At 37.3% G+C, this 25,868-nt stretch overlaps 2 protein-coding genes across 2 annotated transcripts in view; one reads left to right on the forward strand and one right to left on the reverse strand.

Moving 5' to 3' along the window:
- LOC133323912 (myophilin) overlaps positions 1–25,868 on the reverse strand; it is a 126,702-nt gene that overhangs the window by 92,287 nt on the left and 8,547 nt on the right. The window lies entirely within an intron of this gene.
- On the forward strand, positions 1,981–24,627 carry LOC133323915 (uncharacterized). Its single transcript, XM_061532819.1, has 14 exons — positions 1,981–2,098; positions 2,163–2,332; positions 5,272–5,710; positions 5,773–6,081; positions 9,254–9,456; positions 9,559–9,630; positions 9,756–9,889; positions 13,115–13,514; positions 13,589–13,796; positions 15,624–16,038; positions 16,252–16,327; positions 21,026–21,107; positions 24,123–24,421; positions 24,488–24,627. Exons 1-14 carry the CDS (start codon positions 1,981–1,983, stop codon positions 24,620–24,622), a joined length of 3,060 nt encoding a protein of 1,019 aa, XP_061388803.1. The 3' UTR covers positions 24,623–24,627.

Below are 25,868 nucleotides of genomic sequence, written 5' to 3' on the forward strand. Positions count from 1 at the left end.
GCTGCGCTAAATGGACTACCCATGATGCAATAATAAGGTGATGTATCACAACAAAAACTTTGTTTTTGTCTCGATCTTCTGCCAAATTTTTCCATATAATATTTCACATGGTTGGCAACTCTGCACATCGAATTCAAGTAGAAATTAAGCACTTTGACAGTTAATCGAGACATCAGCTGAGCTAAATGGACTACTTATTTATTGTGCCATGGGACTACCTATTTATTGTGCCATGGCATATGCTGAGTGGCGCTTGAGCGGAATCTCCAGGGATCACGAAATCGAGGTCAAACATGAAAGACAAAATAATCTCACATGGAAATATGAAAAACAACAGCAACTAATCGCCCAAAATGGCAATGCTTTGTGGAAGTCACTATGTCTGCAAGAGTAGTAACGGGGATAATTTTTAATAGGGTAATAATGGTAACCAGAAATGCTAATTTCCGTTCGGCTGCTTATGTCGATCGTGAACGATGGTTGTCAACGACTTTCCATTACATTTTCATACTTTTGGTATATATTTGTGACATATCGCTAATTAACTATGTTTTCCAAAAAATAATAATAATAATAATAAAAATAAATACCCTCCCTTAAAATGACCTAAAATAGTATGCTCGACGTCCCTGATTTTACGTTTTGAACATAATAACATACCTAGTATGTAAGTGTAATTATGCATTTTCATTGCGTTTTAATAGATTTTGTTGTTGCTGATGTTTTATTTGAATTGTGTCACTGTTTGTGGCCATTCTAATTTTGGTCAAAGTGTTTAATAATCGGTGGATGAATGGATGGATGGCTGTTCTGTCGCTTCGTAATTCATAATTTTTAATTACAGCTGTCAACCATTGCCATCCGTTATTGTTAAGCGTTAATTCAATTGTTCAGCTCCAGTTCAAGGCTTAGTTGTAAATCAAACGCCACACCGTCGCATACCTGGCGAATAGTTAGAGTGATCGTTGCAGTGATCGAGCGAGTGACCGGCCGGCACCATGGAATTCACATTTAATTTTAGTGCCAAAATGTTGTTCGATGATTTCTGTTTGAAAATTTATTTCTGGCCATTTCTGTCGTATTTGGCCAATATTAAGGGTATCTGTCCGGTATATCCACCGCCACCGGGATCTCCAATACCGCCAACAGTGTTGCCTACACCGCCATATACCATTCCCACATATCAGCCAACACCACCAATGCCGACGACAACAACAATGGCAACCGTTTCAACCCTACCGCCATGTCCTGCCGTACCTTTGGTATGTTTGGCAAACGGTGATCGTCCCATAGCATATTGTCCTTGTATAGATCCAAGGCAACAAATGTCGGCCCAGCAACAGCAAATGGCGGTACAGGCTATGATGAACCAACCCACAGCAGCAGTAGCAACGGCCAGCCAACCGATCATGATGAGTCAACTGACAATAAGCCATTCAATGAATTCTGCTGCATCAAGTCAACAACAGCCATCGGGCGCCGAAACCATGATGAGCGACCAATTAATGACCAGTGAACAATTAATAGCCCTACAACAACAAATGAATGAACAACAAACATCCGGTCAACCGATGACAAGTGAACAATTGGTCGAAATGTTGGATATACAAAGTTTAGAGTTTCGATCGGCGGCAGCCGCAAAAGCACAAAGTTCGAAAACGGGTTCGGAAATTATGATATTCTCGCATTTACCAGTGTCAAATAGTAGAAGGCGAAAACGGCGTTATGCGGAAAATTGAAGGCAAATAGGCCAAGAAATTTAAAAAAAAAAAATTTTGTGTTGTGTGTTTTTCAAAAAAAAAAAATAATATTATTTATTAAAATATATTTTATTAAAATTTAATAAAAACAGAAAATAAATAAAAAACTAGTCTTTATAAAACAGAGAACCTATGCGTACCTACTGTGCATTATTGTTTATTTTCATCTTAAACATCCTTATCATTAAAAAAATATGATCGCATCTTAATCAATATCATAATGTATCTACATCTCATATCTTTAATGGCCTTTTTATTGGCCGATTCATCAAAACGCGAAGAAAACACCCCAACATCTACGGTTAATCCCATCAAGATTTTGAAGAAACCGAATCAAGGTGTGGTCTTTTAAATTAGTATTTGTGTATCAAAAATTAGTTGTTGTTTTTGTTTTCTTTTTAGCTCAGGATTGTGTCGATTCACGTTTACGCGCAGGACGATGTGTTACACTGGCAATGTGTCCCGATATGGTCCAGGAATATTACGACGAAATTCGTAAAACATCATATGCAGCAGATTTTCAAACGTTTATGAGTAATTCTATTTGCGGATTTGATGGCATGAATTTTTTGGTAAGTAAAATGTTGAAAAGAGAATTTATAGAGGAATTATAAATCGGTATATATCTATAGAAAACATATAGAGGGCCTAGGAGACTTACGCTATACACAAGAATACTTTATAACATTTTCTATTGAAAGAAAAACAAGAATAACATCATTAAGTTCGGTTGGACTGAAGATTTTATATCCTCCACCGTGTTTTGTGCCTTAGAATTTCCAAGAAAGGTGGGGAACTTTATATGGTGATTATGTCATTGAAAATGGGAAAATTTTTGTACCACCTTAAAAGTACACAAATGACACGGAACCTTAATAAGGGGGCAGGAACGTATACAGGACTTTATTGGGGGTGTCCGCTGGTACAAAATTAAAAAAAATCACTGTTGCAAACATAAATTTACTGTGGCAAACATTTCACGTCGTAGCGACTCTGATTGGCTTAACAGGGCGAAACCCAGGCTTATCTTGGTCCCTCTTTCATATCAATTGTGCACACTGACCTCGCCGCGGTGTCAGTTGGGGTAGCTATTTTCATCACCCGTTGAAATAGTGAGCTGAGTTCACCCACAAGAACTATAAAAAATGGGACCACGATCTGCGAATATCCACTCGGAATGTGCGCACATTGTACAGAACAAGCGCAGTTTTCGCTTTGGAGGAAACATCAGATAATGGCATGAGGTTTACAGGAACGTATACAGGATTTTATTGGGGGGGGGGGGTCCGCTGGCAAAAATTTCACGTCGCTATAAGGGGGCTATCTTGGGGATTATAGATACCAATCAACGACTCTGATTGGCTTAACAGGGCGGAACCCAGGCTTATCTTGGTCCCTCTTACATATCAATTGTACATACTGACCTCCCCTCGGTGTCAATTGGGGTTGGGTTGAAATAGTGAGATGACTTCACCCATAAAAATGGGTTGAGGCGTCGTTTAATTGCCCACACTCGAAAAAAACAATACTATGAAAAAGCAACGAACCACCGACGACCACCGCAAACGCATAAAGGACCATGATCTGCGAATATCCACTCGGAATGTGCGCACGCTGACAAAACAAGCGCAGTTTTCGATTTGGAGGAAACATCAGATAATGGCATGAGGTTGATTGACTTCGCACCAGCAAAAAAAACATGGTACTTAGCAGCACCAGATTCAAGCATCTCGATATACACAAGGCCACCTGTATTTCTCCCGGTCGAATAACGAAAAATCAAATCGACCAAGTTGTGATAGTCGGAAGGCATTCATCCAGTGTTTTAGACGTTCGATCGATCCGAGGAGCGAATATCGATTTGGACCACTATCTTGTAGCAGCCAAGGTTCGCACTCGCCTTAATGTAGCAGCAAAGGTGCGATCTAACACAATACGGAAATTTGACGTCGAAAAGCTGCAAACACGACAGGTAGCGGAAGACTACTCCGCCTGCCACCCACCCACCTGCTTGACGAAAGCACTCCTTGTCCCAATAATAATATAGAAGCACAAAGGCAAAGAATTGCCCACTCCCTACAAACTGCAGCAAAATCAACACGTGGTTCGATCAGGAGCGTCGTAATGCTGCTGATGTGAAAATCTGCAGACAGTAGCAGCACGTAATGCGAGAGAGAATTATCGGGTGAAAGAGAGAGGATAAACGTATTTTCAGAAAAAAAGAAGAAAGAACAAGAAAAACTTGAGCGGGAGCAAATCGAGATGTACAGGCGTCACAACGAAGGCTTTAGTGTAGGCACCTCCATCTGTAGAGATGAAGAAGGAAACCTAGTGACAGATACAGACAGCGTGTTGAAGATCTGGAGGGGTATTTGGTATCAAATAGTAGCGGTGAAGAGATGACGATATAGAGTATATACCACCTAGCCAAGATGAGGTCAGCATAGCAATCAATCGGCTGAAGAATAATAATGCAGCAGGCGCCGATGGGTTACCGGCCGAACTATTCAAGACTGGTGGTCAGATCCTGGTCAGGAGCATGCACCAGCTGATTAGTACAATTTGGCTAGAGGAATGCATGCCGAATGATTGGAACCTCAGCATCTTGTGTCACGTGCACAAAGAAAAAGGAGACAAGACTATATGTGCCAACTATAAAGTACTATCCAGCGTGCTGTGTGAACGACTGATGCCAATGGTCAATGACATTATTGGACCATACCAATGCGGCTCCAGACTTGGCAAATTCAAATTGACCAGATGTAGTGACAGTTTCCCAATGTAGTGACAGTAATTTGTAATTTGGAGAGTGAAACACATTTTTGTTCAGAAAATGTTCCATATAGGTTCAAAGTTTGATATAGCCTCCACATGAATTCTGTCAGCAAAATGTTCGCAGATTTAAGGCAAAAATTTGTTTTTCAACTTTTCAAGAATTCGGTATTTTAAATTACAGCCACTACGTTTGGAAAATGCGGCTAACACTTTCAAAATACAGAAAATGTCTCCTATAAACGTATCGATAGGAGATAATGTCAAAACATGGACCCATGTGTATACATATATTGATAATTATCTGAAATTTCCCAATGTAGTGGGAAGTGCAACATGGCATTATGGGTTCATGGAGGGTGAAACATATTTTCGCGGAATTTTTTTTCATATTGGTCCAAGTATTGACATAACCACCACAGTTCCGCCAAATTTTGCATATTTTTAAGGTTCGGGTGTTCTAGAGGTTTTTTTACATCTTCACATAAACTATTCAATATTTTGATGATTTTATCCGCATTTATCTACCGAAGTGGCTGTAATGTGGGATTTTGGGTTCTTAGAGGGTGAACAAAAAATGTCGATCTTCATCCATCTTTTGACATAACTCCTACATCAAACAAGGCTCCGATGTGTCTGTAATTTGATATTCCGGACTTGCTTAGAATTCAGTTTTTAATAAAGGATATTTTCCCAAATAAAAACAAAATTAAATTGAAAATATTCGTTAATCCCCTAGATTTGCTGCGGAACTTCCCATAGAACAACGCCACCATCAAAATCACAAATGATTATGTCCTTTAGTACAACGCCAACGCCAGCGTATCCATCAAAAGTATTCCTGTTTTCGTCATTGGGAAATTATAACTCAAATACTCAGACATTAACAACACAACCACCGGCTATGTTATATCCACAGGTTAGCTATCCCGGTGTTTCAAATACGCCAACTACAGTGTATCAGCCACAACCACAGCCACCAGTTAACAGTGGTGGAACAAACGTTTATCAACCCATACCACAACAACCGGTGGGACCAATTATTCTCACTACACCACGGCCAACATCTCCTGTAGGACCTACCAACCAATTACCGCCTTCGCAAGCTACAATGGAAACATGCGGCATAAGTCGTGGTAATACAAATCGTGTTGTGGGCGGAACAGAAGCAAGGAGAGGTGAGTAATTTTAAATTTTATTCATAGAATTGTATCAGTAATATTATTATTTGTTTCCATAGGAGCCTATCCCTGGATGGCAGCCTTGGGCTATCGTGATGAACTCAATCCAACCACAATAAAATTTTTATGTGGCGGTAGTTTAATATCATCGAAATATGTTCTAACCTCGGCGCATTGTATTAATACGAATTTGATATTGGTCCGCTTGGGTGCCCATGACCTTTCGAATCCAGCCGAACCCAATGCAGCGGATTATAGTGTTCGCCGTACCAAAGTTCACGAGGAATTCGATTTGAGAACTATAGCTAATGATATAGCATTGATTGAAGTATCACCGAATGTTGTGATGACAAGTAAGTTTGGAATTTGTTTTGGGGGTCTGTGAGCTATAAAATTTACAGAAATCTTAAAAGTTAGGTTAGGTACATCAAAGTCCTGCCAAATTATTTTAATCCAGAAAAGAAACAGAAGATGTAATATTTAATTAATTAAAAATGTAAAGAGGTCTTTAAGTTCGGCCGGTCGAACTTTTTATACTCTCCACCATGATGTGGATTTAAAATTGCTTTAAAAGGCCAAACTATATATTGAAAAATGTCCGGTAATAGTTTTTTGGGCTCTGAAAAATATCGAAAATTAAGCTGGACCTATATTTGTTTTTCGGTATATAATGTGAAATATCGAAAAACAAAAATGTTGAATTAGTATTTCATTCCCTGATAAGCTATATACAACCGATTTGGGTAATAAATGCGCATAGGACCTAAAAATTCCTAAAATGGGATGTTATCTTTATATAGGTGATATGTCAAAACATGAATCTGAAGGAAAAATTTAGCAGAAATAAACCTTCAAGAACTCGGAATGTCAAAGTTTTTGCAGCTAATACCTTCAAGCTATCCGAATATTGGACCATACTTTCATAGAAGACTATGTAAAAAAAACTGGATATATATAATTTTCAGTACTTTCCCAATACTGGAAGTTGAAACGCATTTTATACAGGCTTTGACATTGCCTATAAGAACCACATAAAAGTTCCGTTGCATTTTCGGTAATTTTAAGGCTACGACAGAATTTTTCTACAGAAGTTGCTTTTATATGCCATCCAATGATCTTAGAGGGGGAAAATAGAAAATATTCAATATAGGTTTATGTTTGGAAGGTTTTATCCGCATTCGAAAAAAATATACATATATGCCCAACATATTCTGAAAAAAGTTGTTCGCCTTCCAAGAACCTGAAATCTCAAATTATGGCCACATTGGTTGGGAAAATCTGGTTAAACCCTTCAAAATTTCAAAAATTGGACCGGAGCATGAGGGCTATGTCAAAACATTGACTATATCGAAAATTTTCTGCAAAAAACTGCTGCTTACTCTCCAAGACCATAGAATGCATTTTCCGTTAGAAAATTATGCTAAAACGTTCAAGATTCTAAAATTGGTTCGGGACCTTTATATGGGGCCTTTGACAACGAGTTGATATCAGCATAGACATTGCTCACCCTCTGGAAACATGGATTTCCATATTACAGTACTTTGGTTGGAAAATAATGCTAAGATCTTAAAAATGACCAAAAATGGAAGCGTTATGCGGGGGGTGTTCCAAATATTGATATTAAACGATTTCAGCCGAGGTATTAATCACCCTCCGAAAACATGGGATGTCAATTCACAGCCCTTTCGGTACGGCTAAAAATGCGTCTAAGGTCTTCAAAATACCAAAAAATGGGCCGGTACCTGTGGTTATGAAAAGATGTCCATCCAACATTAAGAACTTGGACTACAAACTTCCAGCCCTTTCGGTGGGAAAATGAGGATAAGACCATCAAAACAACGAAAATGAAGCAGAACATTCATATGGGGACTGTGTCAAAACATAGACCTATATAGAAAAAGATGTCCTTCGAACTTCTAGAACTTGGAATGCCAAATTACAGTCCCCTTCGGTGGGAAAATGAAGCCTTCAAAATACCGAAAATGAAGCGGAAACTTCATATAGGGACTACGCCAAAACGTGGACGGACAGTAAAGGTTTTCAGCATAGATGTATGTCATCCGGTTGGAAAATGCGGTTAAAACCTTGTAAACACCGAAAATAAGCCTCTCCTTATATATGGGTGGCTATATCAAAACATGTATCCATATTAAATATTTTCTGTAGAGGTATTGGTCACTATTCGAAAACACGAGATGACAAATTACAGGTACTTCGGATGGAAAATATGGCTAATACTTTAAAAATACAACCAAATTGACTGATAAATCTAAGCCGATTTCAACTAAACTTGCCACACGTTATGTTATAGTAACTTCAGTACGTAGTGCAAAATTTTGTGCCGATTGGACCATTTACATTAAATCGGACGAAAATATATATGGGAGCTATATCTAAATATGGACCGATTTTCAGGAAACTTAACACACATCATTCTAGATCTAATTCATTACGCTGTGCCAAATTTCGTGCAAATCGATAGATATATAGAGACTTTGGTACACCATTTACATTAAATCGGACGAAAAAATATATGGGAGCTATATTTAAATCTGAACCGATTTTTCCCAATTTCAATAGGGTTCATCCTTGGGCCACATAAGTGACCTATGCCAAATTTCATTCAATTCGGATCATAAATGAGACCTGTACTTTGTTTACAATTTAACTTGGACGAACAGACGGACGGACGGGCGGACATGCACAAATCGACTTAAAAAGTGAGTCTATGCATATTCTCAAGAGGAACCAGTGTCTACAGGAACTACCACAGTGTAAGGAAGGGTATAAACATTTGCAAAATTTTTCTAAGCTATGTGGCTGTACTTTTTCGGGTTCTTTGAAGTTGAAAAATATATCTTCCGATATATCAGGATTTCTGAATTTTAGGAATGTAATACATAAAATTTTAAATACAGGTTCATTATCGGAGAGAGAGAGTAAAAAACAACAACGCATTTGGAAAATGCATATGCGAATTCTAGAACACCAATAAATAGGTCAGTAGCAGTGTTTGAAATGAAGAAACAATGAATGCAGATACAATTTTCTTATTTTAAAGCTTTTATCCGCATTTTCCAACCGAAGTGGCTAAATTAGGAGGATGAAAAATATCTATATTGTCATTATAGATCCATATTTTTAACCTACAAAAAAAGTTTTGTCCCACATAGATCCATGTTTTAACTCAACTCATTGTGGAGGTTATAAAAATGGAGGTTGAAAAATATCTTCGAAGTAAATGGTCAGAATAAATCCATTTTTTGACATGACCTCTTATAAAAAGGCTTTGTTCATTTCCGGTGTTTTCATGAGCCCAGACGCGTTTTTCAACCGAAATTTCTGTATACTTACAGTGTAGATCCATATTTTAACATAGACCCCATATAAGGCCTTCGAAATATGTTGAATGCTTACCTCATTTTGAAGGTTATAAAAAGAGACCCCTGTCCGAACTTTTATACGTTTTTTTTAACTATTACACAACAAATATAAATAACTATAATTCTTCTTTTTCTATTCCAAATTTAGATTTCATAGCACCGATTTGTTTACCGGAATCTTCGACATTCTTAACACAAGACTTTGTTGGTATGAACCCGTTTGTAGCCGGCTGGGGAGCTAATAAACATCAAGGCATTACCTCCAATGTGTTGATGGATGTTCAAGTGCCAATTGTTAGTCGACAGTCGTGCGAACAAAGTTATCGAACCATTTTTAATTTCGTGCAGTTCAGTGATAAGGTTCGTTTGGAAAACGCGATCAAAACACAAAGCAAAAAAAAAACTAAAAAAAACAAAAAATGAAAATAATACTTTGATTTTGATTTTTTGTTCTGGTTTTAGGTAATTTGTGCTGGTAATTCCAATGTGGATGCTTGTCAAGGGGATTCCGGTGGTCCATTGATGATGCCTCAGGTATGTAACCATACATATGTGTGTGTGTATGTAAGCACCTGCGCGTGGTAATGCTGTCTAGTGATTCATCTAAATAATTAGGTTGGGAAAATTTATTTTTTGTTGTTTCATTTTGCCTTTTGCAGTTGGTGGGCTCCACCTATCGTTACTTTTTACTTGGCACCGTTTCGTATGGCTATGAATGTGCACGCACGGGGTTTCCTGGTGTCTACACGAGAGTTGCTGTCTACATGCCATGGATAAAACAAAATATGATATAAATTTAGACGAATAAAGATTAAAAAGATGATGAGTTATAAAATAAAAAAACGTTTATAGGTATGGACTTGAGGGTGTGTGTAATTGTCTGCTAAATAGGAAAATTAGCAGCACGTGTGTATGGGGTTTCAATTATTAGGGGTTTTATTTTATATATTGAATTTAACATTCCGTTTACAAAACCCCGATGTATTTGCAGACACTCATGTTGGAAAAGGGACATTTTTATGGTGTTTTTTTTTTAACATTCATTTATATTGGATAATTTCTGGAAAGAAGTTTTTCGACTATTCTATTAAAAATTAATAATAATGAAAATAGAGCGCGACTTTTACGTGAAAGCTATATCAAAGCTTGGACCTATATATAGGCAATTTTCTGTAAAAATATGTTTTGCTCTCCAAAATAAGAAAAATGTAAATTACATGATAATTACGATATATATGCCACATAGGTGGGAAAATATCATAATGTATAGAATATGGGTCGGGACTGTTATATGCGAGCTATAACAAAATCCCATGACAACCTGAAAATTCGACTGAAACCACACTTTTTAATGGAGGATACTAGGATCATTATTGATAAATTTTGAAAGGGATATTTTCTTCTCAATAGTCATCCGAAATATAAAATCACAGCCAATTTGGTTAAAAAGGTTCCCAAACACCCCTTGCCCTTTTATAGGGACACCTTAAAAAGTGGATCATTTTTAGTAGTGAGAAGCCAAACTACCAAATATAAGCTGACTATGTTGAAAAACATGCCCAAAATATTGAATAATGTGGGCTACCATTATATGAGGGCTACCCGGTATTTTGGGCCAATATTATTTATTTTTGGTGGGGAGGTTTTCTGCCCAATACTACTGGAGTCGAGACAAAATGTCGAATCTTGATAGATTTGAATTTTATTCGGTTGGTGAAAAATAAATTCAGCACACTGTCCGATTTTATGTAAATGATGCGCCAAACTCCCAATATTTGTCCCATTGAGGCAAAATTTTGCACATAGTACTGAATTAGGTCCAGTTTGATAAATTCCAAGTCTTGTTGAAATCGGTTCAGATTTCGATATAGCTCCCATGTATATAAATTCATCCGATTTTAAGTAATTTTTGTTCGAATGTGACGAAAGTTGTCATAACGAATGTAATTGAGAGTAGGATAGAGTGTGTTAAATTTCATTGAAATCGGATCATATATAGATACAGCTCCCATATATAGTTCGTCCAATTTTTTGTAAATGGTCCAACAAACTCCCAATTTTTGTCTGATTGAGACAACATTTGGCGTAACGTATTAAATTGAGAGTTCCAATATATAGCTTCGTCCGATTTTTTGTAGATGAATCAAAATTTTTGTACGATTGTGACAAAATTTGGCATAACTTATGGAATTGAGACTACAATAGAGTGTATTAAGTTTCATTGAAATTGGTTCAGATTTAGATATAGCTCCCATATATAGCTTCGTCCGATTTTATGTAAATGTTGCACCAAATTTCCAATTTACGTCCGATTGAGACAAAATTTGTCATAACGTATGAAACTGAGATAGTTTCATTGAAATCGGATCATATATGGATATAGCTCCCATATATAGTTCGTTCGATTTTAGGTAAATGGTGCTCTAAACTCCCAAGGTTTGTTTCTTTTGCGACAATACTGAATTAGGTCCAAATAGACGTATGCTAATTTTTGTTGAAATCTGTTGAGATTTAGATATAGCTCCCATATATATTTTCGTTCAATTTCATGCAAATGGTACACCCAGGAGATTACGTTTGATGGCGTTACATGAAATATTGCATAGAGTATTAGATGGAAATCGGTTCATGTTTAGATATAGCATATATTTACATCCTTGGATCATACCTGGATCCTCATGGAAAATTTCTAAGCGATCAGCGCTATATTTCCGCCCTCCAGTGCGGTAATGGGTTACTAAATAATATCTGAATACGTTAGCGCCTGTAAATATTTACGTGTAACTCCCACATCCAAGCACATATGACAAATTGGCATCAATTCAAATGCCTACCACTCCTTTTTGATGTACTATCAACTTTTCGGGTCTATGTCCTTCAGGAGTAAATATATACGCTATAGAAAACAACTTTTGTCATTTTTCACAAAAGTCGTTCGTCCGTTTGATCAGCTAAATATTGACCGACCTTTATCAAAATAAGCATGCTTACTCTTTGGTCCGATCCCCTTCTCCGCGATGTTCGGGCCATAATTGCGGCATCTAGAGCGACCAGAAAAACGACAAAATTAAGTATTTGACCCATTTCATCCCCTAAATATTATCAGATCTTTACCAATAACAAAAGGGGTCTTCATTGGCCAGAACCCATCCTATATACAAAATTTCGTGAAGATTGGTTCATAACTGTGGCCTGTATCATGTTTACAAATAATAAAAAGATCAGTCGGACGGACGGACGGACACAATATTTCGTTACAAACTCTTGGGGCTGCACAAAGCTATAATACCCTGGTAACATAGTTGAGTAAGGTATAAAAATGGCATAACGTTTCTTACAAAGAAATGCGTGTTTTCCAACCAAATTGTCAATATTTTAGTAATTGGGATTCTCATTACTACCAAAAAGTATCAATATTTGACCACTTTGTAGGCTACCCTCACATATAATGGCATTCTCATAGGCGTCAAATCTTCCTATCAAAACTTAATACTGGTCTACTTTTTAGGGTAGCCCACATATAATTGTGTCTAATATTTCGGTATTTTTCGAAGTTTGGGCGCCACTTTTCAAAGAAATTGGTTGTAATTACTAATTGGATATTTTTCAATATTGATTTTAGTTGGCCCTTTTTTATTATGTTTTATACGGGGATTTATTAAAATACCATCTAGTACTATCAGATCCATGTGCAAGTCTCAAAAAACCGGTAACAATTTCTAAAATCCCATTCAAAAAATTGAGATTCTCTGATAATGACATTTTTGCCACTTCACATGTGCATCATTTTGTTTTATTTAGTTGTTGTAGTTTTTTTTTGCTAGAATTTTATAAATTCCAATAAAAATAAAAACAACAACAACAAAACATATTTGATAATAAATACGACATACTCCCCCCCTGCAGGGCGGGGAGTGTTGATGTAATGAGTGAATAAAAAATAAAAAACACGATTCTTTATTGCAAATGCAAAAATTAAAAATTTCCAGTAAATCTCTCGCAGAGGTTAAAACATTAGCCAACGGCCATCCGAACACTTTGATATTGGTAGTTGGACGAAGGGAATTAGTTTAGTTGGTTTACGACCAGAGAGACGGTCAAACGATTTAATAAATCGAATATTATTTCAATTCGAAATGCTGTCAATCACTTCAATTTTATGGTTGATTACCTATTGCGTTTGTTGGAATGGTTGTTGGGGTCATCGTGGTTTCATTAATGGTCCCGGTCCATCGAATGGTGGTGGTGGCAGCTTTTGTCAAACACCCTTGGGCGATATGGGCTCGTGTGTTTCTCTGAAATATTGTCCCGAAGTGTTGACATTATTTCAACGTTTGGATACGAACTCAGCTAAGCAATATTCGTCGGAGTTACAAAGACGTTGTGGGAATCGTTTAACCTACGATCAATATCCGGTGGTGAGTAGAGGAGAAAAAAATGTTTGTTTGGAAGAAATGTGAAATGTGTAGAAAAAATTGTTATTTTCTTAAAGCTCTGTTGCAAACATGTGGTAATGACCCCAATGAATGAATCACCATCTGATACTCATAAGCGGAGTGGAGGAGTGACAACTACGACTAGCACAACAACTACAACGACTGAAGCACCAACATCGAATGCAGACAGAACTGCAAATAAAAATAGCAATTCTGCCAATGTGCTGTGTCTAACAACGGAATCAACATCGGGACTTTGTAAACGTAAGTAGTTGATAGATAATGTGGTATTAATTAAAGACGAAGTAAGCGGGTGATTATTGGGGTGTTTCGAAAATTAAATGATAACGTGTGGAACGTGTGATTAAAATCCGGATTATATCAAAAACAAATAAAAAAGGCGTTAAATTTGGCCAGGCCGAATTTTTTATACATTCCGTCGAGTGAAAATTCTAAAAAAGGTCGGGCATTTTCTGTAGCGTTAGAATGTGGTTATAACATTGAAATACCCAAAATGGGGTTGCACCATGATATAGGAGCTACAAATGGAGCTAAACGTGGGCAGATATTAATATCAGATTGAAGACAAGAGTGAGTGAGTTCCCTAGAGGCCTTGTGGGGATAGTTTTTCTCGTACTTTTCACGACCTTTAGGAACTTCATTATCTAGCTGAAATACTTCTCGCTAATCATGTTTGGATCCTTATCTATTTATTGTTGGCAGAAGCAAATTGCCCCTGATACTCCTTCCTAATCATCGCTTCCTTTTTTGGGTGTAGCAGCAGCTAGCAAAGGTTTCAGAGTGACATCAGAACACCCACAATTGTTGCTCTCAGAAGCCGTTTGCCTTAGAAGTTGTAGGAATTCGGTCGATCGGAAGATCCCTAGAGACCTTCTGGGGATAGTCTTTTCGTACTTCCCTACGACATTTAGGTACTTCATTATCCAGCCGAATTCCTTCTCGCTAATCATGTTGGGGGCAGTAGCAAGCCTTTCTATCCATCGCTCCCACCGAGTGCAGCAGCGGGCAGCCTGGGTTCAATAGCTCAATGGCTTTGAAACACCCACTTTTGACTTCGTTTCCCTCAATAGCCGCTTTCCTCAGAAGAAATGGCTTGTCGCCTAAAGCCGACGGATTTCGCTTTGGAGGTGCACAGACCCACAGCTGATATATTGGACGTCCCCTGTCGATCTTTTGACTTAATTCCTCTCTGTAGTCGTTTGCCTCAGAAGTTATAGCTTGTTGCCTGAAGCGGATGTATTTAAGACGGATTCCCACAGCTTATATACCTGACGTCCCCTGTCGATTTGAGGGTATAGTGCTGATGACAGTGACATCGACATCATCCTCTTCGTCTGGCATTGGTGTATCATTCCATATGTCGGCAGATGCGACATGGGTGAACATACGATTTTTGAATTTTAAGAAGAGTCCGTGTCTGTATTCATATTCCAGCATTTGTGACTGAGGGTGCCAAGGCGGTCACATCATCATCACCCGAAGGGATTGCTTTGGTTTTGGGGGCATTTCTTTCATCCCATATGTCAGCTGGGATGCTCTCCTGTCGAATTCTTCAATGAGGCTAAAAAGGAATTCGTTTTGTTGGTTCAGATTTTCATTAATGCCAACGAAGATCAACGCAAAGTAGTCCCCTCCCACAGTTGTTGTAACATAATTGAAGATACGCTCTTTGATTTTTGAGAAAAAAAAATGAGGCTCCGTTCGAATACAGTCGGAACCTTGACTGTATTGCTCCTTTATTGACCTCTTGGGTTATGCTTCCTTTAAGACTATATGTAGTGCTGTCGAAGGAGTCCGAACCAATTCGGAGCAATCAGGTTTCGCTGATTGAAGGAGAGTGTCGATACAGTATGATCCATTGCTCTTTTTGTTTGAACGGGGGTATGTTATTGACATCAGCTGGTTTGATGGTCCATTGGAATACAGTCGGAATCCCGACCGCTATCGGTAAATAACCCTATTGATTCATTGATGCTCCATTGTCATCAATTCAATAACTATGTGTATTGTTTTTTTATCAAATTTAAAATCTTATTTTATTTGTTTCGTTCTTTTCCCTCATTTCTTCAGCACTGCGAGAATGTTCCCAACTTCTACAACAACTGCAGGCAAATCCCGATAATGAAGATATAAAAGCGAAGCTAAGAAGATCTCATGATCGTTGCGGTAATGAAAATACCATGGTTTGTTGTCCAACGGAGGACAATGGTGATTCCGATACGACCACGAACAGAAGAAATATAAATCGTCGACAAATGACAAATCAACAAAATACTCCGTCATTGCCCAGCGAAGAGGATGGCTGTGGTCTAGTCAATCAGACTGCACCGAAAATTGTTGGCGGTGATGAAAGTCAAATTGGCGCCTGGCCATGGATGGCCCTAATCGGTTATGATCCCTATAGTGTGCGGCCGTTTAAATGTGGCGGAACTTTAATCTCAAATCGTCATGTGATAACGGCAGCTCATTGTATACGGCGCGATTTGTAAGTACAGAAGAAAGGAGGAGAGATGTTAAGGGAATTATATATTGATTTTGATTGCGTCAAGTGGGATGATTTTATAACAAAAAACAATTGAATGGGGGAAATCCATACGTGATAGTGAATTTTCCGAGAAAAAAAATCATTATGTCATGTGTGTGTATTTTTTCATGTAAACAAATCTATAATCGTATTATTTTTCTTTTTGCGTTTCAGATCTTTTGTACGTCTAGGAGAATTTGATTTGTCTTCGGAAACCGAAACTACTTATTTGGATGTTAATGTCGTAAAAGTGAGTAAAATATTTGATATTCATTACTGTAGATGCTAAATTACTTGAATTTTAAACAGTAAGAGGAGGATCAAAGTTAGGCTGGATCCACAATTTGATAACCTAATCTATATAGGGAAAATGAAGGGAGGGTTTCTAAGGATTAATATTATATCCCATAAGAACTAATATTCGAGTGAAATATTAACATCTGAGCAGATTTAAACCAAACTTAGCACATGTCATTACACCCAATTTGTCATTCCTTTCCCTCTAAATATTCTTCGAAGACCCCATAATTCTTGACCAGAATTAAATTCTATGTGGATTTAGCCATATCCGTCCCTCACGATAGATATCATTATATTTATGATATAGCTTTAATTTGTTGCACATTAGTTACTACCACCTCTACTGGGCCCACGTTTTCGTATAGCCTCCATACAACGCCGAACTCTGCAATATTCGGCCTATTGGTGATTTTGGGCAAGTTTTTTCAATCGAGCACATTTTGTTTTGAAAAATGACCAGTAATGTTACGCGTACTTGTATTCCGTCTGAGGAATATGAAAATATCCGTCACCAAGCCACACTGAGCAATATACTCGATGGAGAGCAGATTCCGACCACCAACTACCCCAAGATATTGGATGTGTAATTTTTGTCAGACTTTTCAAGTCGTGCGAGCAAGCCACTATTATTTGCAATAAGCTGAGAAGTAGGAACGACGTCCCTATGTCGGTTGAGAGCAGATTCCGACCACCAACTACCCCTAGATATTCGATATGTAATTTTTGGCAGCCGTTTCAAGTCGTCCGAGCAAGTCACTACTATTTGCGATAAGCTGGAGGTGCTGACAAGCATACCTTTTTGACCTCTTTTAAAGCATTAGACCGGTCAGTGGTATGCTATTTGGCGCCAGTGTGATTTGCATGTTTAAGTGATACACAGTGGAAGAATAGACGATCGGCCCAATTAAATGTTGTCAATGCAGAGTCTACTTGGGTGTTATCGTCGGAAACACCCCTGTCAGAGGGTTATGGCCAGACTTCCCCACCCAGTCACGTCAGGAGAGATGTTTATGATCTACAGAGAGAGAGAGAGAGAGAGAGAGAGAGAGGGAAAAAGGTACAAGTCTTATCCTCTAGATTAGCAGGCCTGAATTTGGACACAGAGGAGTCAGAACCGGACAAAAATTTCTACAACAACAGTATTGGTGCACGTTTTAGGGTATCCCCACATAGTACCTCAATATTTCGGGCAGACGGACAGGCATAAATCGAATTAAAATATAAATTGGAACTAGTACCTCCTAATTTTATAAATTTTCTGAAGGTTTTAATTGCATTTCCAATAATAAATTGACATTACGGGTACATTGCATTCCATTTGATGGGTTCTTTCCGGATTTACATATCAAACTAGCTATAATACCAATCTTTCTTGTAGGAAATTTACAATGTTGATCTATGTTTAGATATAGACCTCAGTAGAAGCGCACCGACCAATTACACTGTGACACATGATCTGGACATCTCTTATCGGGTAAATTTTGAATCCCGAAAGGCAAATGTGCCATAGCCATGGCTTGATAATTTTTGCTGGTAACTCTAAAGTTCATCAAGAAAGAGCTTTATAGTTTTGTTAACGGCTATTGTAGGTTAGGTTTGAGATGGTATATTTTCAGTCAAATCAGTTTTTGTAAAACATATCCTCCTTCTATCAGGATGTCCTTATGTGTCTTTTTCGTTCCTATTTCATTAAACCGTATACTAAATACCCCAAGACAGAATATGTTTTTGAACCGGATATTCAGATCATAAAATAGATTTTTTAACGGTATTTACTCATCCAATTGAGCACCAGCTCATCCAATTTAAAATACCATGTTCTGAGATGTTGACTCCTACATGATCTTTTCATTGAATTCATAGTCTTTTCCTTTCTTCGTGAACCATCAGGTCGCTTTTATATGCCTTTTGAGCCGGGGCATCCTCATCCATGATGGTACAGCTTGGCCCAAAAATCTTCCGGAGAATTTTTCTCTTAAGCTCTCCAAGAGCTGCTTCATCTGCTTGCGCAAGTACCCATGTAATACTGGGTAATATCAGCGTCTTGTGGAGTGTGAGTTTGGTCTTGCGAGAGTTTGTGTTGCTTACTCATCTGTAAAATCTGTTGGCCAACAGATATCATCAGCTTTGTGTTCTCGCCATTTACTGCCAGTCCAAGGTTAGCAGACTCTTTCTCATTTCGTTCAAAGGTGGGCGTTACCGCTTGCAAAGTTCGAACCATTTTGTCGATGTCATCGACGTAGGCTATTTATGTTCTCATTTGAATCTCGTATGACCTTATCTAGCAGGATGTTAAACAGGTCATACGACAAACGGTCACCTTGTCTGAATCCTCTTTCGGTATTGAAGGGCTCCGATAGGTTCTTTCCGACTTTATCCTTCATAGCCGTATTTATTTTGCACATCTCTGAACGGATAGGGCTGTCGAATGCGGCTTTGTAGTCGACGAATAGGTGGTATCTGTCGATGTGTTTTTCCAAGATCTGGCACAGGGTGAAATTCCGGCCAATGGTGGAATTGCCAGGCCTGAAGCCGCATTGGTATTTTCCAATAATGTCATTGACTATTGGCTTCAGTCGTTCACACACCACGCTGAATAGCACTTTATATGCGATGGGAAGGAGACTAAATACTTTAAAGCTGGCGCATATCGTCTTGTTTCTTTTTTGTGCACGGGACACAGGATGCTGAGGTTCTTGAATAGTTCAGCTGGTAATCCATCGGCACCTGTTGTTTTATTATTCTTCAGCCGATTAATTGCTATTCTGACCTCATCTGGGCTTGGTGGTATACAATCTATACCGTAATATCTAATCGGTTCTGGGGTATCTTCTTCACCGCAACTATTTGATAACAGAATATTTGCAAAATGCTCCTTCCAGATCCTCTGTCACCAGGTTTCCTGTGTCCGCACCAAAGACGTCGGTTTGGTGTTTTATTCGTTGGTAAAATTTCCGGACTTCATTCTGACTCCTCATGTACATCTCGATTTGCTCACGATCACGTTTTTCTTGTTCCTTCTTCTTTCTTTTGAAAATACGTTTCTCCCCTCTCCTTTACTCCCGATAATTCTCTCTCGCATTGCGTGTTGCTACTGTTTGCAGGGTTGCCCTATACGCTGCGTTTTTAACCTCACTAACATTACGACACTCCTGATCGTACCATGGGTTTCTTCATGGTAGTCTTTGGTGCCCAATTGTTGTTTTTGCTCCAGTTTGTAGGCAGTGGGCAATTCTTTGCCATTTTGCTTCTATGTTATTATCGGGATAAGGAGTGCTTTTGTCAACAGGTGGCTAAGTTTAGCGGAGTAGGCTTCTGCTATCTGCTGTGTTTGTAGATTTTCGACGTCGAGTTTCCGTGTTACATTAGATTGCACCTTTGCTGCTATATTAAGACGGCTGCGAACCTTGCCTGCCACAAGATAATGGTCCGAATTGATATTCGCTTCTCGGATCGACCGAACGTCTAAAACACTGCATGACTTCCGTCTATCACATCATGATCAATTTGATTTCTCGTTGCTTGATCGGGAGACATTCAGGTGGCCTTGTATATATCGGAATGCTTTAATCTGGTACTGCTAACTACCACGTTTTTTGCTGCTGCGGAGTGAATCAACTTCATGCCATTGTCGGATGTTTCTTCATGGAGTCTAAATTTCCGACGGTGGGGCTAAAAATATTTTCTCTTTTGATAGTTGCATTAAAATCTGCAAGCAGAATCATGTCCAGGGCAGCGGTCATATGCTATTTCTAGGCGATCGTAAAATATGTCTTTGGTCTGTTCATCTTTGACTTCGGTCGGAGCATGGGCGCAAATAAGACTGATGTAGAAGAACTTTGCATTTATGCGGATTATAGCAATTCGCCCATATACTGGAAGGAAATCTGGAGACAATGTCTATAATACAGTGTGTAATCGTCTGATTTACTGACACCTGTCCATTTCCATCGCAGTTCCTGTAAAGCAATAACATCGACTTTGTACTTCTTAACTACATCCGCCAAAATGATTACTGTTTGAACCCTAAAAACATAGGCAATCTCATGGAACAAATTGTTTTCTTAAGAGTTAACTGGATCCGATTTGTAAACAATGGTACGACAAAAAATTATATTGTCTACCACCCTATCCAATTACATCTTAAGCAGACAATTTAATCAATCCCTGAGGGCTTTCATCCCCATAAGGAACCAGACCCCTTTTATGTCACAGTGTATTCTGATCCATTCCATACCCTAGTTTTCCACATAAAACAGGCTATATAAAAAGTGTATACAATTTTTAGCTACCACTGTTCTATTGTTGTTACAACAATGGCGAAAAACAAAAACAAAAATAGGTTCCCTCGTAGGCAATTTATCATTTTGATCATATATTATTTTGAATGGCTTTGCAGTGCTCTGAATACGTTATTACAAATTTCGAACAAAAATTGTGATTTGGTGTGCATTGCACTGTTGGTTGTTGCACGTTTCAGAATATTTAAATGAAATTTCATTTAATTATATGATTTTTTCCCATTTTATGAAATGAAATTATGACGGAAATTATTTTATTCTATATTTGCATTATTTTGCCTGCCGACAATCAACTTCTGATGATGACGATGATGACAACGATGACTACAATGATGATCGGTAATTAGCATTCAACACATCCCCAATTTGGTAAAAACCGAAGATCCGATTTGGCGATTTTGCTATTGGAGACAATTGTACAATTTACAGGTATGTATCGAATGTTGAAATTACATATGTACACAGGTGTTTGTATGTTTGTAGTTTTCACGTTTTTGAAATCCTTAATTAAATTATCTGAAATGATTGCCAGAAATTTGAATTTACGAAGAAATTTAATACTTAATATATTTTTGATATTCTTAGGATATATGCACACAGGTGTTTGTATTTCAATGTGAAATATTAGAAATTCGAAATTATTGCCAGAAATTTGAATTTATGAACAAATTTAACACTTAATACATTTTTGATATTCTTAGGATATATCAAGACATCGATTAACTACTGGCAAGTGTAATACTCAGGTCAAAACCCATTCATAAGGGTGAGAAAAAACAAGCAAAAAGTTTGTTAAGTTCAAAATACCAGGAAAACGAAAAATATGCAGGTAGGGAAATTGGCTATGTCGATTTGTAGGGTGACTATGTAGTAATATGGACTTATATTGAAAATGTCCTGTGAAGAAGTTTTTTACCGTTGTCGGATGTTTGTAATGGTAACATATAATCACTTTGGTTATGCTACACTCTTACATGGTGGTTTAAGAAAAAATCCACCAATTTGCAAAAAAAAAAAAAAAAACAATAAGGAATGAATATACATAAAAAGTGAAAGGAATGATAAAATTTCGTCAAAAGTACAGGTATTTTGGTGTCCCAACATAAAATTATGTAGAGGAAACGTTACACATCATTCTGCACCATTTACCTTAAATCGGACGAAAATATATATGGGAGCTATATCTAAATCTTGGACGATTTTCACGAAACTTAACTCACATCATTCTAGACTTATTTCAGTACGATGTGCCAAATTCGTGCAAATCGAACGGTATATAGGGACATTGGTGCACCATTTACATTAAATCGGACAAAAATATATATGAGAGCTATATCTAAATATGTACCGATTTTCACGAAACTTAACATACATCATTCTAGTCTTTATTCAGTACGCTATGCAAAATTTCGTGCAAATCGAAAGATATACTGGGACTTTGGTGCACCATTTACATAAAATCGGACGAAAATATATATGGGAGTTATATCGAAATCTGAACCGATTTTCATATCATGTTGAACTTAATTTAGTACACTGTGCCAAATTTCGTACAAATCGAAAGATATATAAGGACTTTGGTACACTATTAACATTAAATCGGACAAAAATATATATGGGAGCTATATCTAAATCTAAACCGATTTTCTTCAATTTCAATAGGGTTCATCCTTGGGCCAAATAAGTGACTTGTGCCAAATTTCATCCAAATCGGATCATAATTGCGACCTGTACTTTGTTTACAATTTAAAACCTACAGACGGACAAACGGACGGACATGCATAAATCGACTCAGAAAGTGATTCTATTCCTTTTGCCTGTCACAAACATATGCACAAAGACCACAGTGTGGTGTAGGGTATATAAAGAAAAGAAAACTCAAAATATTGAATAGAACAAACTCGGTTGAAAACAACATGTCTGAAATCCTCAAAATATCGAAAATTAGAGATAGGTTATAGGGTTATATATAGGTTATACCAAAACGTGATCCTATATTGCCCCTATATTGATCATTTTTGATAAAAAAATGTTATACCCAATAATAACCAACAAAATGCCAATTTGGTTTCAAAACATGTCCAAACTCCCCGAATATTATAAGTTTGGCAGGTAACGTTATATTGGGCGCCAGATTTATAATTTTTGGTAAGAGCATTTTTTACCCCATGAGAATTCAAAATACCAAATAAGAAATACGGTTGAAGACGTGCCCAAAATATCCAAAATACCGATTAATGTGCGTCACCGAAAATCGGGGATACGTTTTATGTGAAGTCATACTAAAACGAGAATCGTTTAGTGGGTAAATTTTATACCCAATAATAATACGACATACGCACAGAAGTAAGGGTACATTTGACCCGCTAATTATTGAATGATTTTTATCAAAACAGGCATGCTCATTCTTTGGCCCGATCCCCTACCACCTGTAAAATTTCACTATGTTCGGGTCATGATTGCAGTCACTGGAACGACCAGAAAACCTGAAAGATTTAAGTATTTGGTCCATTTTATCCCTTAAATATTAACCGATCTTTACAAAAAACAATATGGATCTTCATTGGGCAGAACCGGTCCTACATGCAAAATGTCGTGAAGATTGGTTCATAACTGTGGCCTGTATCGAGTTTACAAATTATAATGGACAGACGGACGGACACACATGTCTAGATCGACTCAGCTAGTCAAGATATGACGATCGGTGTACTTAAAGGTGGTCCTGCGACCAATATTTCTCGGCGTTACAAACTCTTGGGGCTGCATAAAGCTATAATACCCTTAAAACATAGTTGTTTAGGGTATAAAAATCTAAAATAATTGAAACCTGTCTATAATCTCAAATATACAGAAGATTTAGAGGTACTGTTATATTGGGCGCCACTCTTAAAATTGGACAAATATTGATGTGTTGTTAGGAAAGTTGTATATCCCACGAGGAATCCAAAAATCTAAATTACGGCCAATTTGGTTCAAAAAAGTCCCCAAAATCTGTAAATTGCAGAACAGGCACCGTTATATCGGGGTTATAACGGAATTTGAGTCAATATTGAGAATTTTTGATAGGGAAATTTACTAACCAATAAAAAATAAAAAAACGTCTGCCAATTGTCCAAAATAGCGAAAGTTGGAGGTACCATTATATGTCAAATTTTCCAGTGGACCAATATTTATATTTTTGAGAGAAAAATGTGCCATCATATGAGATTCCAAAATACAGCCGATTTTTTTGCAGAACGTGTGGTTTGTTTATACCGTTGTATGGGGTCTATTCCAAAACTCTATCATAAATTAACTCTATCATAATAAGCTAAATTGATATAGAACTGTATTCCCCATATAACGATACCCTTCGAATTTCGATATTTTGAATTTTTCAGCCACATTTTCCAACTGAACAGATACAAAAATATTTTTACAATTTCTTTTTTTGTTTATTTTCAGATCTAATCGCCCCCATCTGTATGCCCAACTCGGAACAATTACGATCAAAATCCTATGTGAATAGTATGCCATTTGTTGCCGGTTGGGGTAACACGGAACAGGGAGGTACATCGTCGCAAGTGTTAAAGGAAACTCAATTGCCAGTGCAAGCAAATGAAGTTTGTCGTCAAATCTATAAACGACTCGTGCCCAGTGTACCCGATGAAGATTATGGTGATGCAATAATATGTGCTGGTTACACCGTCGGTGGAACAGATACATGCCAGGGTGATTCGGGTGGTCCATTAATGATACCGGAGGTAAATTCAAAATAATTATTTTGATTGTTTTTTTTTTTAAATAATTATTCGGTTATTTTATTTTAGCTATATAAGGGTATAACACGTTACTATTTGATTGGTGTCGTCTCCTATGGCCACGGTTGTGGGAAAGTGCCGGGTATTTATATTAGCACTCAACATCATATGGATTGGATTTCGGAACAAATAGAAAAAATGTGATATTAGACAAATATTTTTATTGTAAATTTTCTATCGAATATATTAGTCATTTTGTTTTTGTATTTAATAATTTACTATCGTAAATAAAAATGTGTATATAAAGGCATTTATGTGATCATTTTTAATATAATTATTTTATATATCTTTTGTACATTTATATTGTGTAAATAAAGTTAAAATCGATGTCCTTGTTATAACAAAAATTCTTAGAATTTTTTATTGAAAAGACAGACTTTTGTGTGAAAGTTGATAGTATATTGAAGAGGAAGAATTGACCTTTAAATTGATACAAAATTTTACCATTACCATACTAGAGGAAAATTTAGCGCTGATGGCTAGAAAATGTAGCATGAAGTTCCATTTGACCCGCTACATGTTGACCGATCTTAATTAAAACAGTCATGGTTATTCTATGGGCAGATTTCCTTCCTGGCTAAATATTTCGTGGTGTTCGGGTCATAATTGTTGCCTATAGGGCAACCGAAAAAACAGATAAAAAAGTTTTTTAGTCATACCCCTTTCCCTGTGTAAAATTTCGTTGCGTTTGGTTCAAAATTGTGGTATCTAGAGCAATCAGAAAACCAGTAAGGAAAGTAGTAAATTCGAACTGGGCTGACTATATGATACCCTTCACCACTTTGGGTATATTCTACATAGACTCCTAACAGACGTCGCCTTTTCGAAAGAATATTGACATGAAATTGAACGAAAGATATTTAGGGATTTTAACGCACCATTTACCTTAAATCAGATAAAAATACATATGGGATATATATCAAAATCTGAACCGATTTCCACGAAACTTAGCACACCTCATTCTAGACTTAATTTAGTACGCTATGCAAAATTTCTTGCATATCGAAAGATATTTAGGGAATTTGGCGCACCATTTACCTTAAATCGGACGAAAATATATATGGGAGGCATATCTAAATCTGAACCGATTTTCACGGAACTCAGTTCAGTATGCTATGCCAAATTTCGTGCATATCGAAAGATATTTAGGGAATTTGGCGCACAATTTACTTTAAATCGGATGAAAATATATATGGGAGCTTTATCTATGTAAATCTGAACCGATATTCACGAAACTTAACACACATCATTCTAGACTTAATTTAGTGTGCTATACCAAATTTCGTGGAATTCGAAAGATATTTAGGGACTTTGGTTAACCATTTACATTAAATCGGACGAAAATATGTATGGGAGCTATATCTACATCTGAACCGATTTTCATGAATTT

The sequence above is a fragment of the Musca vetustissima genome, unplaced genomic scaffold (assembly GCF_032173495.1).
Source record: "Musca vetustissima isolate MV318-11 ecotype Yass unplaced genomic scaffold, APGP_CSIRO_Mvet_v1 utg24669, whole genome shotgun sequence".
NCBI lineage: Eukaryota > Metazoa > Arthropoda > Insecta > Diptera > Muscidae > Musca > Musca vetustissima.